Source organism: Schistocerca americana, chromosome 2 (assembly GCF_021461395.2).
Source record: "Schistocerca americana isolate TAMUIC-IGC-003095 chromosome 2, iqSchAmer2.1, whole genome shotgun sequence".
NCBI classification, from domain to species: Eukaryota; Metazoa; Arthropoda; class Insecta; order Orthoptera; family Acrididae; genus Schistocerca; species Schistocerca americana.
Window position 1 is genome coordinate 429,184,829 of NC_060120.1, and position 20,642 is coordinate 429,205,470.

The 20,642-nt window shown below is 41.5% G+C and overlaps 1 protein-coding gene across 1 annotated transcript in view; it reads left to right on the forward strand.

The window, feature by feature from the left end:
• Positions 1–388: 388 nt before the first annotated feature.
• Positions 389–20,642, forward strand: part of LOC124594069 (esterase FE4-like) — a 79,774-nt gene continuing 59,520 nt past the window's right edge. Inside the window, exons 1-2 of the mRNA XM_047132419.1 lie at positions 389–502; positions 13,295–13,435. Of these exons, the coding sequence (XP_046988375.1) occupies positions 389–502; positions 13,295–13,435 (255 nt within the window). The remainder of the gene's footprint in view (positions 503–13,294; positions 13,436–20,642) is intronic.

The window sequence follows — 20,642 nt, forward strand, 5'->3', positions numbered from 1 at the left end:
GAATATGACAGTGTTAGAGAGCCATACCGATTATGATGTGTACCTAGTGACAGCAAGAGTACATGACTGTGATGAAGATTCTTTTAAAGAAATTTGAGAAAGTGTATCTAACCAAGAGAAAGAGTGTTGTGATTCCTGTAGTACTGAAGCAAATGAGTTGAGTGAGACTGGAATTCCATTAGTAGGGGAAAATAATGAAAGTAAGAGTGGCGAATGCACTATCCAACAAAGGGAAAGTAGAGAAATGGATTATAATTTGCAAGAATTATTTGAATCCGAAGAAGGTCATATTTCTAAGGAGGAGGAATTATCGTCAGAATCATCAGAAAGCATCCAGGGAGAAAAAGAAGTAGAGGAAGTTTCCGATTCCGCAACCGAGAGTTCAGGCATGACAGATTCGAATGAGAACGAGATGACATTAAAGAGCCTAGACGAAGGACTATTGGAAAAAGCGGTGAAAGAATTTAGGATGAAAAGGAGAAAGAAACCTCCAGATGGAATGGTCAGTGTAAAAACCGGAAAAATAATATGGCAAGACTTGGCGGTGGAAAAGGATTTATTATGGGAAGATAAAGAAAGTATGAAAGAGGACAATAGGATGCAAACAGTCCTGCTCATTAATATATGTGGATACGATTTATATGTATTGTTGGATACGGGTGCTCAAATAAGTGCTATTTCGCACGCATTTTTTGAGATGATCAAAGAGCAACGAGGAGTAGTCATGATGCCAGTAACAGGTGTTAAAGTGATAGGGGCGACAGGGAAATGTAGTAAACCTGTTAAACATCAAGTGATGATGGAATTTAAGATAAAAAACAAGTTATTTTCGAATGCATTTTTAGTAGTTCCAGAGCTCAGTGCCGAGATCATTTTAGGCATTGACTGGTTAATAAAACAGAAAGTAATTATAGATTGTGACAAAGGGATAATAGTTTGTAAAGTTGATAGTGCGGTATTAGAAATACCATTTGAATCATCTAGAGTAATGGAAGAGAACCAGCTGAGATGGGTAGAATTTAGAGATGATCATGATCCAGGAATAGGTCAAAAATTCGATTGGTTTCTGGTGAGGCAGATAGTTGAAGATGGAAGTAAGGAGACACTCCTTCGAAATGTAGTGGATAAAACGGAAGGATTATCTAATGCCCAAAGGGAGGATCTATGGCAAATTCTGAAAGAAAATCAGGAGGTATTTTCGGACAGACCGGGACGAGTGATAAATTATGAGTACTGCATGGAGGTAGAGGAGCATGAACCTTTCTTTAAACCACCATATAATGTACCCGTGTCTAAGAAAGAAGCAGTTCAAAAAGAAATAGATAAAATGGTTTCATGTGGGGTCATTGAACGGAGTTCTAGCCCATATAATAACCCACTAGTGATAGTAGGTAAGAAGGATGGAAGTGTACGAATAGTGATAGATGCTCGTACTCCGAATAAAGTAGTGAAGAGGGAGTTGGATCGTCCAGAGAACATAGATAATTTATTGCAGAAGTTTAATGGTGTAAAGTACATGACTAGTTTAGACCTAACTGCAGGATACTGGCAAATCCCATTAAGTGAGGAGTCTAGGAAGTACACGGCATTTTTATTCAATGGCAAATGCTACCATTTCACAGTGGTACCATTTGGCCTGAATACTTCCGTTTCAGTGTTCATTCGGGCTTTAGACAAAATTTTAGGATGTGAACTTAGTTCGCTAATCACAGTTTATGTAGATGATTTGTTAATTGCTACAAGGACATGGGAAGTGCACATGGAGCTATGCGACAGGGTGTTCAAAGCTTTAATTAAAGGAGGAATGACCCTGAACCTGAAAAAATGCGAGTTTGTGAAGAAAGAAATAAAGTTTTTAGGTCACATAGTAACACCAGAGGGAATTGAAAAGGATCCCGATAAAGTCAAAGCAATAAGAAATTGTCCGGCTCCCAAGAATAAAAAACAACTAAAGTCGTTTATAGGACTTTGTTCCTTTTATCGTAAGTATGTGGATGATCAGGTGTTCAATAGCCCACATCTGAACAACCTACTTAAGAAGAACAGTGTGTATATGTGGACTGAGGAATGTGAAACAGCATTCAACCAGCTAAAAGACAATTTGGCTAAAAACATAAAGTTATGGCACCCTGACCTGTGTGAACCATTCCACATGGCAACAGATAGTTCAGATTATGGATTGGGAGTATCCATATTTCAGGAGGTAATGATAGATGGGGAAAAAACTCATAGACAAATAGCATTTGCGAGTAGAACCATGTCTAAGTACGAAAGAAACTATACGGTTTCAGAGAAGGAGGCTTTAGCTATAGTATGGGGTTTTAGGAAATTTCAACTTTTCTTATGGGGACATAAGACTGTGGTCCATACAGACCACAAAGCTTTAATATTTTTGAAGGACTGCAGATTGTTACATAACAGGTTGACCAGATGGGCGCTGTTTTTACAACAATTTGATATAGAGATCAGGTATGTTAAAGGGAAAGAACATGCAGTACCGGATGCTTTGTCGAGATTACCGGAAGGATGTGAGACACTAGAAAGTGTAAAGAATAGGGAAGATGTTTTTGAGGTGAATTACTTCAAAAAAAGCGGAAGGAAGAGAAAAAATTAGGGAAATATGTCGGAATATGCGAAGATACCAAAGTGATGATGATGCACTCAAGTCGGTAAAGGTCAAGTTTGACAATCCGGACGCAATTAACATAAGGGCTTCATATAAAATACATAAAGGTGTACTGTATCTTCAAAGATTAAATAATCCAGGGAAGTGGAGAGTATGTTGGCCGGAACAACACACTGAAGTGCTGATAGATTATGTTCACTTGGCATATGGCCATTGTGGTGCACGGAAGTGTACCGATAAGTTAGATGAATGCATTACCTTTAACAACATGGCACGAAGGGTAGCACAGAAAACAAGATCTTGTGATCTATGCCAAAAGGCGAAAGTAACAAATGCAACTAATCAAGGGCCCATGCAATCAATAAAACCTGATGAAGTATTAGAAATAGTAGCAGTAGATATCTTTGGACCATTACCGAAAACCATGGGGGGTTTTGTATACATATTTGTAGCAGTTGAACTTTTCTCAAAGTATATAAAGCTATATCCCTTGAGAAAAGCTACTGCCAGAGCTGTGTATGATAAAATGGTGTGTGATTATTTTGTGAAAGTAGGGAAGCCAAAGAGAATACTATCAGATAATGGTGTTCAGTTTTGCTCAAAAATGTGGAAGGATGGGATAACTGAGAAACACGTAGAAGTGGTCCATATCTCAGCTTATCACCCATCAAGCAATCCGGCAGAAATATATATGCGTGAGATAGGTCGGTTATTTAGGACGTACTGCCATAGCAACCACAAGAAGTGGGGCATAAGAAGTGGGGCATGTATGTGAGTGAATTCGAAGAAATAATGAATTCATTAACAAACGAGAGCACTGGATTTACTCCAGAAGAAATCCTGAAAAAGACGAGAAGTAAAAGTCTAGTAGAAGACCTACTAGAATTTCCAGATAGAGTTGAATTAGATTATGATAGTAAAAAGAACTTAGTAAAAGACAAGATGAGAAAACAAGCAGATGCGAGAATTCGTCGTCATGACGAAAAAGTAAGGAATCCTAAATTCAAAATAGGTGATCTCGTTCTTGTAAAAACACATGAAAAGTCAAGTGAAATTAATAACGAGATCAGCAAATTTAAATATATATATAATGGACCATTTAAAATAGTGTCCATACCCAATGTGAACGCTTATTATTTAGAGTACCCATTAACAGGCAAACGCCTGGGAGTAAGAAACATAGTGGATCTCAAAAGGTATGAACCACGAATTCTACCAGATTGAAATTAAATATATAAATAAATATTAAAGTAAACCAATATGTAAATAGTTTTGCTTCTTTTGTTCTATGTGAAAGGTAAATGTTCACTAAAATATGTTGCAGTATTCTAATGAAACTTCTAGTTTAAGTAGAGACTAAACAGACTGGGAAAGACTGAGCTTCTAAGAAAGCCTTAATAGATGTGTAAATAAGTGTTGTGGAAGAGGTAGAAAAGTGAGGAGGTAAAGTGAAAAGGGCGGGCTATAAAGTAATAGGCGCATAACGTGTGTTTTACTTGCCTGAGATAAAAGAAGTGTATTTAAAATTTTTGTAAAAAAGATGTTTAAAGTGTACTGTGTTTAGATGTAAGAAAATTGTAAAGAATATACGTAAATCATTTATGTAATGTTTAGCAGGAAAGATAGAAAGAATTGGTGTTTAATTTTAAATAAGTAATATAAGTACCGAGGTGTATCAGTAAGAAAGGGAAAACCCTTGGTAAAAAGCTTAACGAAAATTTCAGATTCATTATAGGAGAGACTTCTTATTGAATTATCACTGTTAGATACTTCAATAAGAAGTGGGGCATGTGTAACGGAACTGAAATAATGGTGGGCTGACAGTAATTTGGAGCCCGCGCGTCGGAACCGGGCGCGCTGGTGTGAGACTGCCAGGGAGTGCACCCTGATGCCATCTATTGGCGAAACTGGGAATTAGCGCTGCCTCTCAGACAATGCACTAAGCTATCGGAGTCAAATGTATTCTTTTTATTGGTAATTATAAGCTATTACTGTATGATTTAATGTTATAAAGCGCTAGTAGTAAATTATTATGACTGGTATGAACTCCAGGGTAATAAATATAAATATTCTTAAATACTAAATGATTTCGGTGAAAAGGTGGTAGGGGAACGCCCCCACTCTTGGTGATACGAGCGTAGCTAGAGGTAGCTGGAGACACAGGGACTGAACAAGGGAATGGCCTGGGGAGTGTTGACGTGACAGGACGTGCGTAACTGTGCTCACGCAAAAGTGATTGTGCAACCCCGAAGAGGCGAATATCGTCGCCGTTTGTGGAGTAGAACGCGACGAATGGTTGTCGAAGCCGTCTCTATGCCACTGCGGCTGATTGTAAGAGTTCCTGCGCCCAGATTTTATGGCGGACGTGCAGTAGCTTATACGAGTGCTACAGCTCGTAGTTCCAGCCGCCATTAAGGGCATGAGGCGTGAAGAGCTGCGTTAGCCACATGCATCCCACCACCAGCACCGACACGTCTACCCAAGGCAAGACTGCTTGAAATTGTTAAGTCGAACTTTGTGTACATGTAAAAGGAGAATACCAGTTTTCTTTTGTGCAAGTGCAGAGGACAGAATATAGTAATGAGTAAAATTACGACGCATGTTGTTCATTGTAAAGTGTAGTAACCTGAAACATAGTGTAGTGAAATCAGACTAAGGCCACCATCGCCTCTTTCATTTACAATTGTTTTGGGTGTAGAATACTTTAGCGTATAAGAACCAGAAAAGAGCAATGGTCACACCAGAATGAGTCGCCTATTTATAGTTACTTAAATTTTTCTGAGTAACCTTTCAAGTAAAGTCACTTAACTAATTCTATAGCAATTGTCCAAAGAGTAATATCCCAAAATCATTAAATAACTTGAAGGATAGAATTTTGTTAACCTAAGTTGCATAAATTGTCTTGGTAGTAATTACCAAGCCAACTCACAGAAATTGAGAGAGTATTTGCTTTGTAGAATCACCTAGAATGATCAGAAATAGTAATATTCAGAATTAAGTTTAAATTCAACACAAGCCGTTTCACTTTGAAACGAGCCAAAAAACTGATTTATTCTTTTGCTCCTTTGGAGCTGGCGACCGTAGTTATAAGTATTTTCAGGAAGATTCGACGGTAAGTCTGCTGCTCTCGTCGTGCTGATAGGATTACCCACTGCTGCTAGCAGTGGTGATTGGATACATAAGCTCACTACCAAGTTAAGTGGGTCAGGTAGGCAGTGTTACCGTGTGAACTGTAGGGCACTGTAGGCCGTGGATCGAACCCGTTCAATCATCACAGCTCTTTGGGAAATAGTCCGGTTAGGAGTGTACTAATCCAATAGGTAAATACCGGCGAGTAACGGTCAAAAATGTATACGCAAGTGAATTTAGCAAGCTCCATGTAGCACCTAGTTAATGTGGTGCAATGGCGAGGGTAGGAGTGGAGTAAAGGTGAGCTGAGCTTGTGTCAGCTGTGCTGTATTCAAAGATTAACAACGTGAATTCACTACTACCTCTTACCATTAGGACTGAGCTATTTACGGTTAAAATACGTAGCAGTAAGCGCAAAGGCGTGACAGCTACAAGTCCGTATTGGCTTTATACATACGGAATTAGGAAGCGGGTCATTCCGTCAGTGGAGGGGGTTAAAACAACCGAGTCAGTTGAGAACATACCCCATTTACTGATGGAAAGATTCGGCGGTTCGGTCGCATGGTGCATTTGAAGCAGCGAGGAACTTACTTGCCTGACGCAGCATGAGGAGCTGCCGCCGGATAGTGAATGACGGGTCCCCATAATCAGCAGCAACTGTGCAAAAGTACTTTCGCTAAGGTACGCTAGTCCTTATTTGCGAGATGAGGCATGGACAGATTTTATTGGACTCCCGATTATATGTGTGCCGTGTGACAAAATATGGGCAAGCAGAATATTTATAAACACTGCATAAGAAATCTAATAGTTTTTCTTTCGCAAACTGTGTCATTTGTCGGGTAGCTCTCGCAATTTGTCTGTGACGATCTTTTAAATACTTTGTGGGCTTTACGGTTACCCATTATATTCTTATACCCTTACGACTTATGTTTATTAGTTTCATTAAATTCCTTGTTCTTTTTGTTCTCTTGGTCACATTCCCTTTGTAATTTAAGGGTTCAACGACACGTTATTTCGAATTCTTCTTTTAGAACTTCCGATACGGTAGGCTATGTTTCATGACTTTGTCTCTTCGGTATAGAGGTACACTTCGATAAAAGATAAATTAAATGTTTGAGCCAGGCATCATTTCTACTAATACACTATGTGATCAAAAGAATCCGGACACCTAGCTGAAAATGACTAACAAGTTCGTGGCGCCCTCGATCGCTAAGCCATGAATTCAATATGGTGTTGGCCCACCCTTAGCCTTGATGACAGCTTCCACTCTCACAGGTGCTGGAAGGTTTCTTGGAGAATGGCATCCCATTCTTCACGGAGTGCTGCACTCAGGAGAGGTATCGGTGTCGGTCGGTGAGGGCTGGCACGAAGTCGGCGTTCCAAAACATCCCAAAGATGTTCTATAGGATTCAGGTCAGGACTCTGTGCAGGCCAGTCCAGTACAGGGATGCCATTGTCGTGTAACCACTCCGCCACAGGCCGTGCATTATGAACAGTTTCTCGGTCGTGTTGAAAGATGCACTCGCCATCCCCGAATTGTTCTTCAACAGTACGAAGCAAGAACGTGCTTAAACAACAGTGTAGGCCTGTGCTGTGATAGTGCCGCGAAAAACAACAAGGGGTGCAAGCCCCCTCCATGAAAAATACGACCACACCATAACACCACCGCCTCCGAGTTTTACTGTGTACACTACACATGCTGGCAGATGACGTTCATCGGGCATTTGTCATACCCCCACCCTGCCATCGGATCGCCACGTTGTGTACCGTGATTCGTCACTTCTTACAACGTTTTTCCACTGTTCAGTTGTCCAATGTTTACGCTCCTTACACCAAACGAGGCGTCGTTTGGCATTTACCAGCGTGATGCGTGGCTTATGAGCAGCCGCTCGACCATACATCCAAGTTTTCACACCTGCCGCCTAACTGTAATATTACTTGCAGTGGAAATCTCGCATACAGACGTATACCACAAGTGACACGTAATCACCTGACTTTCGAAGTCCGTGAGTTCCGCGAAGCGCCCGATTCTACTCTCTCACGATGTCTAATGACTACTGACGTCGCTGATATGGAGTACCTGACAGTAGGTGGCAGCAAAATGTTCCTAATATGAGAAAAGTATGTTTTTGGGTGTTTCCGGATACTTTTGATCACATACTGTACATTGGCCTTGTTGGTACATTACGATTGATCTGTTCTTGTTTTTCTGGTTGTTGTTGTTTTAAATCGGTGGCGCTAAAATGCACATACATAAGTAAACAGGCACTACAATATTATAAATAACAGTAGCAATTTGATGTTTAATAATAAAGTCCTGTAGATTACGTTAAATCCATACATCCACACATTTTATGTATGTATGTTTGCATGTACATCTCCTACTAATCCACTCCATCAATGGCAACCAGACTTACTATACATATCGCTTACTATCTGGAAACAGTCGATGTCAGGTAAGAAACATCTATCAATCAAAGAAGTGGAGGCTGGCGTGAAAAGAAGTGTCGCTCACGACGAGCGAATACTCACTTTATTCCTCCATTATTTGAGAATGAGAGCAGTTAGTGACTAGCAACAAACAGTATACGTTATTTCAAACCTTTGCGACATTTTTTCTCGGTGAAAGCCCCCCACAAAATGATGAAAAGAAAAAGAGTTTATTGCTTACTAAATTTTCACTGTTCATGCAGTAAAACTGGCGCATCAGTCATGACATTTTAATCTGATATTTCTTTACTACTAACTGTATTCGTGCCACACTTTTCAAACTGTATTCACATATACTAACGAATCTACTTGCAAAATCATACCATTGTATGACACATAGTTCAGGAGGTATGACATCATAAACACTGAAACGCGTGAAGAACTGCCGCATTGTATTAAAGTGATTACTTCTTTGCTACTAACGCTATTCGCAACACATTTCGCAGACAGTATCCATATATGCCTCTGAATGTACCTACAATATTATATCAGTGTACAACACTTAACTCAGGATATATGATGTCATAAGCATCAAGCTGCGTGAAAACGAGACATGTGCGTATGTGGCCTAATGCATGGGTAAAAAGCTGAACCTAAACCACTGGATCGCTTTCAACAAAATTTTGTGCACATTGAATACTACTTACTATCAGGAAAGAAATGCTGTGGGCGTAAGAACAAGCAACCCGCTATTGGGTAGTGGTAATAATGTCGAAAGAGAAGTGGGTAGGAGGGGATGGGCAGAGAGAGTGGCGAGGAAGAGATCGGGTGAGAAGAAGATAGAGGGGTAGGAGGAGGTAGACTTAAGGGGGGTAAGAGAAGATGGACAGAGTGGGAGAGATGACAAGGACAGATAAAGGGAGAAGGGAAAATGGAGAGGAATGGAAGAGTGTTGATGGACAAAGACAGAGGAGGGGAGGAGATAGAGGAGCGAGGAGCACATAGAGAGAGAAAAGAAAGTGGGGAAGATGGGCAGAGAGAGAGGAGGATGACATGGACGGAGAGGGGAGGAGGAGTAGATGAACAGAGAAAGGCTGGAGGAGGAGATGGACAGAGAATAGTGGAGGAGGAAATGGACAAAGAAAGGAGAGGAGGTCATAGAGGAGGTGTGGAGGAGATTGTGGGTGTGGAGGGGATTGACTTAGAGAGAGAGAGAGAGAGAGAGAGAGAGAGAGAGAGAGAGAGAGAGAGAGAGGTGGAGATGGACATAGAAGGGAAGGAACATGTCTACCAATGGGGCAGGAGAAGATGGACAGAAAGGGGAGAAAGGAGGAGATGGATGCGGAGAGGGGAGGAGGAGATGGCAGTGAGACAGGGATATAGAGATGGAATAATAGAAGAATAGACATACCTGGGTATCGCTAGGTACTCAGCTAATAAATCTGGAAATTGTGGTAAGGACTATGGGACCAAACTGCTGAGGTCGTAAGATCCTCCGCTTACGCACTACTTAATCTAACTTAAACTAACTTATGCTAAGGACAACACACACACCCATACCTGAGGGAAGCTGCGCGAACCCTGACAAGACGCCTCTGACCACATGGCTACCCCATGCGGCTGTACTCAGCTAATTAACAAATAAAATACAACTCCATTTATAGTCAGCATAATCATAGCTCAAATACTCAATAATGGTCTTAGTTTAGCCTTTATGTGGTTTTCGTATATACAATAAACAGTGCCACTCTTGTACAACAGTAAGTGTCTATGTCCAGTCCTTCAGTGCTGAAGAACATTACTTAGCTCTAAAGCAGTGAAGTCGTCTTAATATGTATCTGTTTTATTTCTTGTTCCTGCACTCACTTTCTCCCATAATTTTATTCATCCTCACCATTTTCACATGCCGGTCGGGGTGGCCGAGCGGGTCTAGGCGCTACAGTCTGGAACCGCGCGACCGCTACGGTCGCAGGTTCGAATCCTGCCTCAGGCAAGGATGTGTGTGATATCCTTACGTTAGTTAGGTTTAAGTAGTTCTAAGTTCTAGGGGACTGATGACCTCAGCAGTTAAGTCTCATAGTGCTCAGAGCCATTAGAACCATTTCACATTTTCTGCTGGATATGAATATATTTTAGACTTTCTCTTGTATTGAGGCCTTGAACAATACCTTTGTTATCTTTTTTCCATCTCTTGTAATCCAGTAAAGACCCTCTTATTACATCTAACAACCAAGATCGGCTGACTACATGTCACAGCCTCCTTCATTTCATCAATGTGGGCTATTCGGAAAGTGAGGAACAGTTGGTCGCGAAATTGAAACCACAGAGAAAATCCGATGAAGCTTTGCTCGGATATGTTGGGCAGTGTCTCTAGTATACCCATAGACAATGTCACGTAGCCCTTCTCAGTTCTCAGCACACAGTGAGAGCGCAAAAACAACTAGAAAATAGTGCCTCCCACCAAGTATGAGTGCCTGCCGGGAGATTTCACCTGATTTCATGCAACCCCATGACAGTTCTGCAGGGGGAATGAGGAAGCTCCTGTAGCGTTTTCGATGGGAAGTTCTTGATCATCCATCACACAGCTCTGAGTTGCCTGTCTCTGACTTTTATCTCTGCTCATGTGAACCGCTGGCTATGAACACAATATTTTGGCACAGACAACGAGCTGGAGTCCAGCCTAGAAAATTGTCGGAAAGCACAGTAACTGCCTTCTGTGTTAGGGTATTCGAGAATTAGGACATCGAACGCTATGACAGGTGTCTAAGCCAGAGCGGCGACTGTGTAGAGAAGTAGCTGGAAGGTATAACTAAATGTTAAAAAAAAAAGTTTTGATTTTCACTGTGGTTTCAATTTCTCGGCCAATCGTTACTCACTTTCGAGTATCATTAGTATATATACAGGGTGTTTCAAAAATTACCGGTATATTTGAAACGGCAATAAAAACTAAACGAGCAGCGATAGAAATACACCGTTTGTTGCAATATGCTTGGGACAACAGTACATTTTCAGGCGGACAAACTTTCGAAATTACAGTAGTTACAACTTTCAACAACAGATGGCGCTGCAAGTGATGTGAAAGATATAGAAGACAACGCAGTCTGTGGGTGTGCCATTCTGTACGTCGTCTTTCTGCTGTAGGCGTGTGCTGTTCACAACGTGCAAGTGTGCTGTAGACAACATGGTTTATTCCTTAGAACAGAGGATTTTTCTGGTGTTGGAATTCCACCGCCTAGAACACAGTGTTGTTGCAACAAGACGAAGTTTTCAACGGAGGTTTCATGTAACCAAAGGACCGAAAAGCGATACAATAAAGGATCTGTTTGAAAAATTTCAACGGACTGGGAACGTGACGGATGAACGTGCTGGAAAGGTAGGGCGACCGTGTATGGCAACCACAGAGGGCAACGCGCAGCTAGTGCAGCAGGTGATCCAACAGCGGCCTCGGGTTTCTGTTCACCGTGTTGCAGCTGCGGTCCAAATGACGCCAACGTCCACGTATCGTCTCATGCGCCAGAGTTTACACCTCTGTCCATACAAAATTCAAACGCGGCAACCCCTCAGCGCCGCTACCATTGCTGCACGAGAGACATTCGCTAACGATATAGTGCACAGGATTGATGACGGCGATATGCATGTGGGCAGCATTTGGTTTACTGACGAAGCTTATTTTTACCTGGACGGCTTCGTCAATAAACAGAACTGGCGCGTATGGGGAACCGAAAAGCCCCATGTTGCAGTCCCATCGTCCCTGCATCCTCAAAAAGTACTGGTCCAGGCCGCCATTTCTTCCAAAGGAATTATTGGCCCATTTTTCAGATCCGAAACGATTACTGCATCACGCTATCTGGACATTCTTCGTGAAATTGTGGCGGTACAAACTGCCTTAGACGACACTGCGAACACCTCGTGGTTTATGCAAGATGGTGCCCGGCCACATAGCACGGCCGACGTCTTTAATTTCCTGAATGAATATTTCGATGATCGTGTGATTGCTTTGGGCTATCCAAAACATACAGGAGGCGGCGTGGATTGGCCTCCCTATTCGCCAGACATGAACCCCTGTGACTTCTTTCTGTGGGGACACTTGAAAGACCAGGTGTACCGCCAGAATCCAGAAACAATTGAACAGCTGAAGCAGTACATCTCATCTGCATGTGAAGCCATTCCGCCAGACACGTTGTCAAAGGTTTCGGGTAATTTCATTCAGAGACTGCGCCATATTATTGCTACGCATGGTGTATATGTGGAAAATATCGTACTATAGAGTTTCCCAGACCGCAGCGCCATCTGTTGTTGAAAATTGTAACTACTGTAATTTCGAAAGTTTGTCTGCCTGAAAATGTACTGTTGTCCCAAGCATATTGCAACAAACGGTGTATTTCTATCGCTGCTCGTTTAGTTTTTATTGCCGTTTCAAATATACCGGTCATTTTTGAAACACCCTGTAGATATCCATTGATAACTATGTCTTCTACTGCAGTCTGTTCCTCGACCCATTACTTTGTTTTCTTGTCTTGTCTACTAACGTCAGACCGATAGTTAATCGAAATAGCTGTGCAGATGGTTTATCATAGACTCTGTAGACTTTACAGATTAACGCGGAGCATAACGCAACAGAGGCAACAGGCTGATCTGGCGAAGTAAGCACAGAACGCAACTCTTTGCTCATTGGAGTGGGGAAGCGACTAGCTCGAGAGGTATTTCAGCAGAGCCTGAATGGATCGGTAGCCTGTACACAGTTGCATAAACCAGCGAGCTAACTGGGCTAGCGTGTGTAGCAGGTCAAACCTCCAGACACGGGCTGGGAGGGCTTGAAATCGGTACCGTGCGTGACTATATAAAGATATAGCTGCTCTATATTGGCGAGTTCCTTTCTGGCGGAGTTTGATCTTTTCCAAGTGATTGAGGAAGCGTTTGAGTCCTGTTTAGAAGTGTGTGTGTGTGTGTGTGTGTGTGTGTGTGTGTGTATGTGTATGTGTATGTGTGTGTGTGTGTGTGTGTGTGTGTGTGTGTGTGTGTGTATGTGTACGTGTGTGTGTGTTTGTGTGTGATGCAGTAGGACGGACGCTCTTTTTACCTGATGTGATGACCTAAGTGTGCTTGCAGAATGCCGACGGTGGTCCGCTGGTGAAGACCGAGGGGGGACAGGTGCGGGGTCGCATCGCCACTTCGTTCACAGGACGTCGCTACGCCAGCTTCCAGGGCATCCCTTATGCGAGTCCCCCAGTGCGGAACCTCAGGTTCAAGGTGAGTCACTACACACGTAATAGTTCCTATTGTACATTGCCACAGGAAATTGTAGGCCCTCCTTAGTTTCTGGCAGACAGCATTGCTAGTTAGAATACGTCGTCCAATTCTGCCTCGACATGTTCGTCAAGCTTGCATTTCAGGAACTGCCCAGAAAACACAATCATCGGTCGCCAGATACTATACAGCAGCAGTTTCGTGCTATTGGAGAATAGTAACAACGATATTAATCCTGAGAGAACAATACAGTTTTCACTCGAACTGGTAAACTCTTAGTTGTCGTACACCAATTTAGCAAATTCGAGAAAAAAGAAGATAAGCACAAAATTATTCGGTTTGGCGTATAAGATTGTGTTTTTAAAGTCAAGGTGCGCTTTTTTCGGCGAAATCCACATTTATGGCAGCGCACATCATCCAACGTTTTTCCACCGAGTAGATGTATTCTCTGGAGATCGATTCTGGAAGGTTTGTAAACAATTTAGTTTCATTAGTGGTGCTTGTTTTCTGTTTTAATCACTTACCCTCCTTGCTTAGCTGTTCTGCGAACGGAATATCCTTTTTACGATTAACCTGTTGGTCACACAATATAAAATCAACATACCGCATGATGGAGTCTCGCAAAATTCTATCATGCTTGTGAGGCACTATGAAAACCATACTTTTCGTCACTGATATATTGCAATGATTGTGCAATTATGTGTATAGCCATCAAGATCTGCGAAACTAAAACTATTAGATTTCTATTTATCGTTTTGGATTAAGGTGGTTGTGTGCAGTAGAATATGTGAAATGGCCTACTAGATAGCATCACACATACTGACGCCTGCGTCAAGCACAGTATTGAGACAAACTGACGGGATAAGAATTGGCTTGGCTCAGTCCTCAACTGTAAAGAGGTTCTACCGGCCAATGTGAGGGTAGTGTTCGAAGTTTTCTCACGTACATAATTAAACACATATACTGGCCATGGGCTAAATTCTACCTAACCAGTCTGCACCAGCCATCAGTCGAATGGGCGCCTAATCTACTGCAGGGTCATTGATTAGTGTCATCAACTTGGCATAGCGGCTGGTCTACTAATACTCAGCTAGCCCTGATGGTTCCGGGATTCGAGCAGCCATGCACGCTAGATATGGCTGGCTCCCGGGCAGCAGTCGTCGACCCTCTATTGAAGCACCGAATAACCAAAAATGTAGTGGAGCAAGCATTCTTGACTTTCTACTCTCCGGTTATTAGAAATTCCATTCCATAACTTCTAAGTAGAAAGTGGCATTCTCAGAACAACACACTCAAAAAATTTATCTTTGAAAAAAATTTTTTGCTCAAATTAAGTTTTTTCCGTCAATATTAAAAACAGGAAGTACGAAATCAGTGAAATAAATCCATTAACACTATTAGATATTAAGTTTTATAAGTACACTAAGTAGTGTTTGTAATCAGTCGACTGAGCTTTTGTTATAGTTTGTTCCCAGTTTTTCTCTTCGAGGAATATTAATGTAACATTTTTGTTGGTCTTTATCAATATACTTAGCAGGATTTTCTCAGGCATTCTCACTTGTTTTATTTTATTTTACTTTTTTATTTCATATTTGTAATTTTTATTTCAACGCAATTTTATGACAGTATGAATAATCTTTGGGCATACGCTACAGCTATATTTCAGAACTCTTGGAATACCCTAGATTTAATAATGTTGTTGTTGGTGTCATTGTTTTTGTTGTTGTGGCCTTCAGTCCGAAGATTGGTTTGATGCAGCACTGCATGCTACTCTATCCTCTGCTAGCCTCCTCATCTCTCCACAATTATTGCAACCTACATTCATTTGAACCTGCAACACATTTAAGGACATTGCCTTTCATGCTATACTCCTGTCGAATACATGGCTGCAGACGAGTTCTGTAAGTCTTGATAGCTATATTTTTCTGGGACGTGAAACACGCAATAGACGAGTAGGTGATGTGACAGCACATACATGAACAAATTTGGTCATTCCCACGTCTATAAACGAAGTCAAACAGTCCAAGATACTTGTTCATTGAAGTTAAACTTCTCAACAGAAAATGTCTCATCTGTGCAATATACTATCCATCTAAAGTTGGACAGCTCTTCTAGCTATGAATCTGCGCTCTCAGGTCTTGAATCTTTTATGAAAGGTAATTATAACTGGAGATATCATCATAAATTTTCTAAACTACAGTCTTTCTCTATCAAAATTCACGTGCTTCCTTTTCTGCTTAAAACTTCCAATGTTCCATTTGTGCCTATTCAACATACAACAGACACTCATACGTTTATCGATGTATTCGCAACCAAATCTCCAAACAGAATAACGGATTTCTGCACCTAACTTATCTGCTCATGATGTAATATTTATTATTTATCCGTTGCAGTTCGCAAAGAACAAACCGAAACGGGCGAAATTTAGAGATTTTAAGCGTATGAATATGTCTGAGCTTACAGCTGACTCCCACGTTATATCTTGGCGGAAAACGACAGGAAATAACTTCTCCATCAATGCTGAAGTATCTAACTTCACTGAGAGACTCAATATTGTATGTGATAAAGATGCTCCTCTAAAATCAGTAAGAGGAAGAAGAAAACCTCCACCATGGGTTACACATCACCTCAAACATCTTTTGAGTGTAAGAGATGTTTCACACATGACATACAAATGGCACCCAACCCCTGACAATCGTCTCACCTCCAAGAAAGTATGCAAGCGAGTTATTCAATCTATGAAGAATGCTGCGATCTGGTATGCCCAGTCGCTAAATGAGAAGTTTCATACTAAACGCAAAATTATATCTATTTAAAACAGCAGATGAAAATTCGCTTGATGCCTTCCTAAGAGAGAGTCTCCATTTCTTCGAAGCTAATAGTGTAAGCGTAGACCAGATATGGCTCAAATTCAAAGATACCGTATCGACAGCAATAGATAGATTCGTACCGCATAAGTTATAAGAAACGGGAATGATCCACCATGGTACACACAACACGTCAGAACACTGTCGCAGAAACAACGAAAAAAGCATGCCAAATTCAGAAGAACGCAAAATCCCCAAGACTGGCTAAGTTTCACGGAAGCTCGAAATTTAGTGCGGACGTCAATGCGAGATTCTTTTAATAGTTTCCACAAGAAAACCCAAAGAGATTCTGGTCATATGTAAAGTACACCAGTGGCAAAAAAACCGTCAATACAGTCACTGCGCGATAGCAATGGAAATGTTACCGACGATGGTGTCACTAAAGCGGAGTTACTAATGCAGTTTTCCTTAATTCGTTCACGAAAGAAGACGAAGTAAATATTCCAGAATTCGAAACCAGAACAGCTGTTAGCACGAGTGACATAAAAGTAGATATCTTAGGTGTTGCGAAACAAATCACTTAATAAAGGCAAGTCTTACGGTCCAGACGGTGTACCAATCGGGTTCCTTTCGAAGTATGCAGACACAGTAGCGCCTTTCTTAGCAATCATATACAACAGCTCACTTGACGAAAGATCTGTTCCTAAAGAAAGTAGCACAGATCACACCAGTATTCAAGAAAGGAAATAGGAGTAACCCATTGAATTACAGACCCATATAACTGACCTCAATTTGCAGTAAATTTTGGAGCATATACTGTATTCGAAATTATGAATCACTTTGAAGAAAATGACATATTGATACATAACCAACACGGATTCAGAAAATATCGTTCTTTATTCCCATGAAGTAATGAGTGCTGTCGAGAATGGATCTCAGATCGATTCCATATTCCTAGATTTCCAGAAGGCTTTTGGTACCGTTCCTCACAAGCAACTATCAATCAAATTGCGTACATATGGAGTATCGTCTCAGTTATGTGACTGGATTCATGATTTCCTCTCAGAGAGGTCACAGTTCGTAGTGACAGACGGTAAATCATCGAGTAGAACAGAAGTGATATCTGGCGCTCCGCACGGTAGTGTCATAGGCCCTCTGCTGTTGCTGATTTACATAAAAGATCTAGCTGATAATCTGAGCAGCCCCCTTAGATTGTTTGCAGATGACGCTGTAATTTACTGTCTAGTAAAATCATCAGACGATCAATTCCAATTACAAAATGATCTAGAGATAATTTCTGTATGGTGCGAAAAGTGAAAATTTTCACTAAACAAAGAAAAGTGCGAGGTCATCCACATGGGTACTAAAAGAAATCTGATAAATTTTGGGTATACGATAAATCGCACAAATCTAAGGGCTTTCATTTCGACTAAATACCTAGGAATTACAATTAAGAACAACTTAAATTGGAAAGACCACATAGATAATATTGTAGGGAAGGCGAAACAAAGACTGCGCTTGGTTGGCAGAACACTTATAAGATGCGACAAATCCACTAAAGAGACAGCCTACATTACACTTGTCCGTCCTCTGCTGGAATACTGCTGCGTGGTGTGGGGTCCATACCACGTAGGATTGACGGAAGACATCGAAAAAGTGCAAAGAAGGGCAGCTCGTTTCGTGTTATCGTGCAATAGAGGTGAGAGTGTCACTGATTTGATACGCGAGCTGGGGTGGCAGTTACTGAAACAGAGGCGGTTTTCTTAGCGCCGAGATCTATTTACGAAATTTCAATCACCAACTTTCTCTTCCGAATTCGAAAATATTTTGTTGGCACCCACCTACGTAGCGAGAAGTGATCATCGTAATAAAATAAGAGAAATCAGAGCTCGAACGGAAGGATTTAGGTGTTCCTTTTTCCCACGCGCCATTCGAGAGTGGAATGGTAGAGAAGTAGTATGGAAATAGGTCGATGAACACTCTTCCAGGCATTTAAGTATGAATTGCAGAGTAACCCTGTAGACGTAGATGTAGATGTAGATCCGCCGTCCTGTAGAAAAATGGTTCAAATGGCTCTGAGCACTATGGGACTTAACTTCTATGGTCATCAGTCCCCTAGAACTTAGAACTACTTAAACCTAAGGACATCACACAACACCCAGCCATCACGAGGCAGAGAAAATCCCTGACCCCGCCGGGAATCGAACCCGGGAACCCGGGCGTGGGAAGCGAGAACGCTACCGCACGACCACGAGATGCGGGCTCCTGTAGAAAAATCTACGAGCTTTAGGAATGGGCAAACCCAACCTCTAGTTCCTATTGAGAACCTAATTGAGTATTTCGCCAAGTTGATATTTTCAATTGACAAATATACAAGGATGAAAACCGTTGGTTAATGCAGTGATTGGTACAAACAGAAAATTGTATCTGCAGACGTGGAGCTGATCAGGAAGTCAATCGTTTGAATTTGGTCGGCAGCTAGAGGACACTATAAAATAACAGCGCGAACGATCTGTTTTTTGTCTATCTTCTACTGCCCAAAATAGCACACACCTTCCAAAAGCCCGGAAGCGGGAATTCATAAAATCAAGAATGAATGAACACACAGCTCACGAACAGCTTACTAAGTAACACCATACTGTCTTCTAGAGGAATACCAGTCCGATTTCCGGCAAAATCACTTCACAATGATTGCTCTTACAAAAGTAACTGACGAACTGTAACAAGCTATGGACGTATAACAAGTAGCAGGTGTTTTATGGATTTCAACAAAGCTTTCGGCACTACCATCTCTGATATTCTACTTGCTAAACTCGCAAGTCAAACCTTTCCTTCAAGTGCTGTACAGTGGTTCTGCTCGTACCTTACATCTCGCCAACAGTGTGTAATGACTGGAACAAAAAGGTCGCAGTGGAGGAATGTAGTATCCGGGATCCTACAAGGATCTGTATTGAACTCTTTATTCTTCTAATTATGTGTTAATCACGTGTCAACTATTTTCTTCCATCGCAAATATCAGCTACACGTAGACGACCTTCAGTTATATCTAAACGCAAGTCCAACAAACCTGTAAACAGCCATCCAGCATGTAAATACCGATTTACTTCACCTATCTGAGTGTTCGCAGAACGTAGGTTTGAACTTAACCCATCTAAAACGCAAGTAACCTTAGTCGCTCACAAAAGACTTATTACCCCTAAGTTCAGAGAATCTCTTCTACTATTAATCCTAAACGGCGCAGAACGGCAAACAGGTTTGGCACAATTCTTGGCCATCACTTAGAATCGACTGAACACACAGCTGCAGTCTGTAAGAAGGTGCCGACATCACTTCACTCGCTACGGAAATATAAAAAAGTATTTTCTAACCAGCTGAAAAAAAGCTCTTAGAGATACTAATACTCCCCACATTTGACTACGGTGATGCGATTGTTGAAGGATTTTCGTACGAAATCTCACGCAGGGTGGAACTAGTGACGAATGCTTGTGGACCGGGTGATCAAAAAGTCAGTATAAATTTGGAAACTTAATAAACCACGAAGTAATGTAGATAGAGAGGTAAAATTTGACACACATGCTTGGAATGACATGGGGCTTTATTAGAACGAAAAAAATAAATAAATAAAGTATTGCTAGACGCGTGAAAGATCTCTTGCGCGCGTCGTTTGGTGATGATCGTGTGCTCAGCCGCCACTTTCGTCATGCTTGGCCTCCCGGGTTCCCAGACCTCAGTCCGTGCGATTATTGGCTTTGGGGTTACCTGAAGTCGCAAGTGTATCGTGATCGACCGATATCTCTAGGGATGCTGAAAGACAACATCCGACGCCAATGCCTCACCATAACTCCGGACATGCTTTACAGTGCTGTTCACAACATTATTCCTCGATTACAGCTGTTGTTGAGGAACGATGGTGGACATATTGAGTATTTGCTGTAAAAAACATCGTCTCTGCTTTGTCTTACTTTGTTATGCTAATTATTGCTACTCTGGTCATATGAAGCGCCATCTGTCGGACATTTTGTGAACATCTGTATTTTTTTGGATCTAATAAAACCCCATGTCATTCCAAACATGTGTGTCAATTTGTACCTCTCTATCTACGTTATTCCGTGGTTTATTCAGTTTTCAAATTTACACTGACTTTTTGATCACCCGGTACTATACATTTGTGACGTAGGCTTTTTCGACCAAATCGCTCCCACCAGCCTACGAATAATTATCGTGGCCCCGTGCTGATAACTCGTAGAGACTGTCATATTCCATGTTTCCTCAATCGTCTTCTCAATCACTACGATCCGTCCTATTTGTCTTCAACTCTTAGACTGTTATCTGAACACCACATAAGAAACACTCATTCTCAACAATGTGAAATTATTTCTGGACTTCATATAAGACTGCCATGT